This window comes from Elephantulus edwardii, unplaced genomic scaffold (assembly GCF_000299155.1).
Source record: "Elephantulus edwardii isolate Elephantulus edwardi_28Jun2011 unplaced genomic scaffold, EleEdw1.0 scaffold00086, whole genome shotgun sequence".
NCBI classification, from domain to species: domain Eukaryota; kingdom Metazoa; phylum Chordata; class Mammalia; order Macroscelidea; family Macroscelididae; genus Elephantulus; species Elephantulus edwardii.
In genome coordinates this window covers 10,268,657-10,269,974 of record NW_006399836.1, presented here as the reverse complement: position 1 = coordinate 10,269,974, position 1,318 = coordinate 10,268,657, and the positions used below count along the sequence as shown (strand labels likewise).

General features: G+C 47.0%; 1 protein-coding gene across 1 annotated transcript in view; it reads left to right on the top strand.

Moving 5' to 3' along the window:
• Positions 1 to 1,086, top strand: part of NCF4 (neutrophil cytosolic factor 4, 40kDa) — a 35,595-nt gene extending 34,509 nt beyond the window's left edge. Inside the window, exon 10 of the mRNA XM_006890226.1 lies at positions 891 to 1,086. Within this exon, the coding sequence (XP_006890288.1) occupies positions 891 to 1,086 (196 nt within the window). The remainder of the gene's footprint in view (positions 1 to 890) is intronic.
• Positions 1,087 to 1,318: the final 232 nt, after the last annotated feature.

Sequence of the window (1,318 nt, the reverse complement as noted above, 5' to 3'; positions counted from 1 at the left end):
TCCTTCCTTCCTTCCTTCCTTCCCTTCCCTTCCCTTCCAATCCCATCCCATCCTATTCTATCTTACCTTACTTTACGGGGGTTTTATCTAAATCAGGAATTCAGAAACCTGAGAAATCTCTGTACTCTAAGAAATGTTGGAGTCCTTGCCTGTTATAAATGGTTCACACACTTTACTGCTATTCAGCCGCTTGGAGGTTTAAATCCCCAGCCAGTGATTTAAAACCCTGTGACACAGAGGCACACAGTAGGGCCACCATGAGCCAGGCCGACTCCGTGACTGGGCGGGTTATACGTCTCATAAACAGCGCCATGATGGCATTCTTTGGGCACAAGTTCGGTGACGTGTCTGACTGGTTTCTAGAGATAATATCCTGGAAGTGGGATCTGGAGATTGAAGGATTTCCAAGCCCATTAGACTTCTGATCCATACTGGAAACTCAACTAGAAGATAGATGGGTTGATTTTTACTTTTTCCAGTCAATATAAGAATGCAATTAAATCCCTTCAAAGAATGCTCCCCGATACCTGCATGAAGATACTTCCCAGCAACATCCTTCTGCTCCACTCTGTAGGGACCTGGCCAAACCCCCTTCTCCTCCCTTGCAGTAGTTCTCATATCTCCAGCATACTTATACGCAAGACATTCCAGGCTGTGCTACTCATTTGGTTTGGAAGTTCCTTCTCCTTAGGTCCCAGTTTCCCCATCTGTACCATGGGATACTTGACATCTCAGACACTAAGGCTTGCATCAGGGTCTGACCTCTGACTTTCAGATCTAGGCCCAGAACCTCCTCCTTCCCATACTTCTGTATTCATCTTTAGGACAAATGTCCCAGCTTCTCCCCTTGTCCTTTGATTAACCCTGTGTTCCTGACTTTTGTCATCCAGGAAGGAATTCCAGAGGGAAGACATTGCCCTGAACTACCGGGACTCGGAGGGGGATCTGGTTCGGCTGCTCTCAGACGAGGATATAAGGCTGATGCTGAAGAAGGCCCAAGGTCTCCCCTCCCAGAAGCGCCTCTTCCCCTGGAAGCTGCACATCACCCAGAAAGATAACTACAAGGTCTACAACACTGTCCCCTGATGGAAGATATCCTGGGACATCTGGGGAAGAGTCGTTCGTTCTCAGAGGCAGTTAAGGACTGAGAAAGGCTGGGAGCTGGGGACAGATATCCCGATGGGAGTGATGGTCCTGCTGGGCTTGGCTCTCTCTTGTGCTTCATTTTCATACTTTATGTTCTGAATTAAAGAAATCATTTTGCCTAAAAAGATGCAATAAGAACAAGCAGGGAAAAGAGGGGAAAGAAGTAAAATAT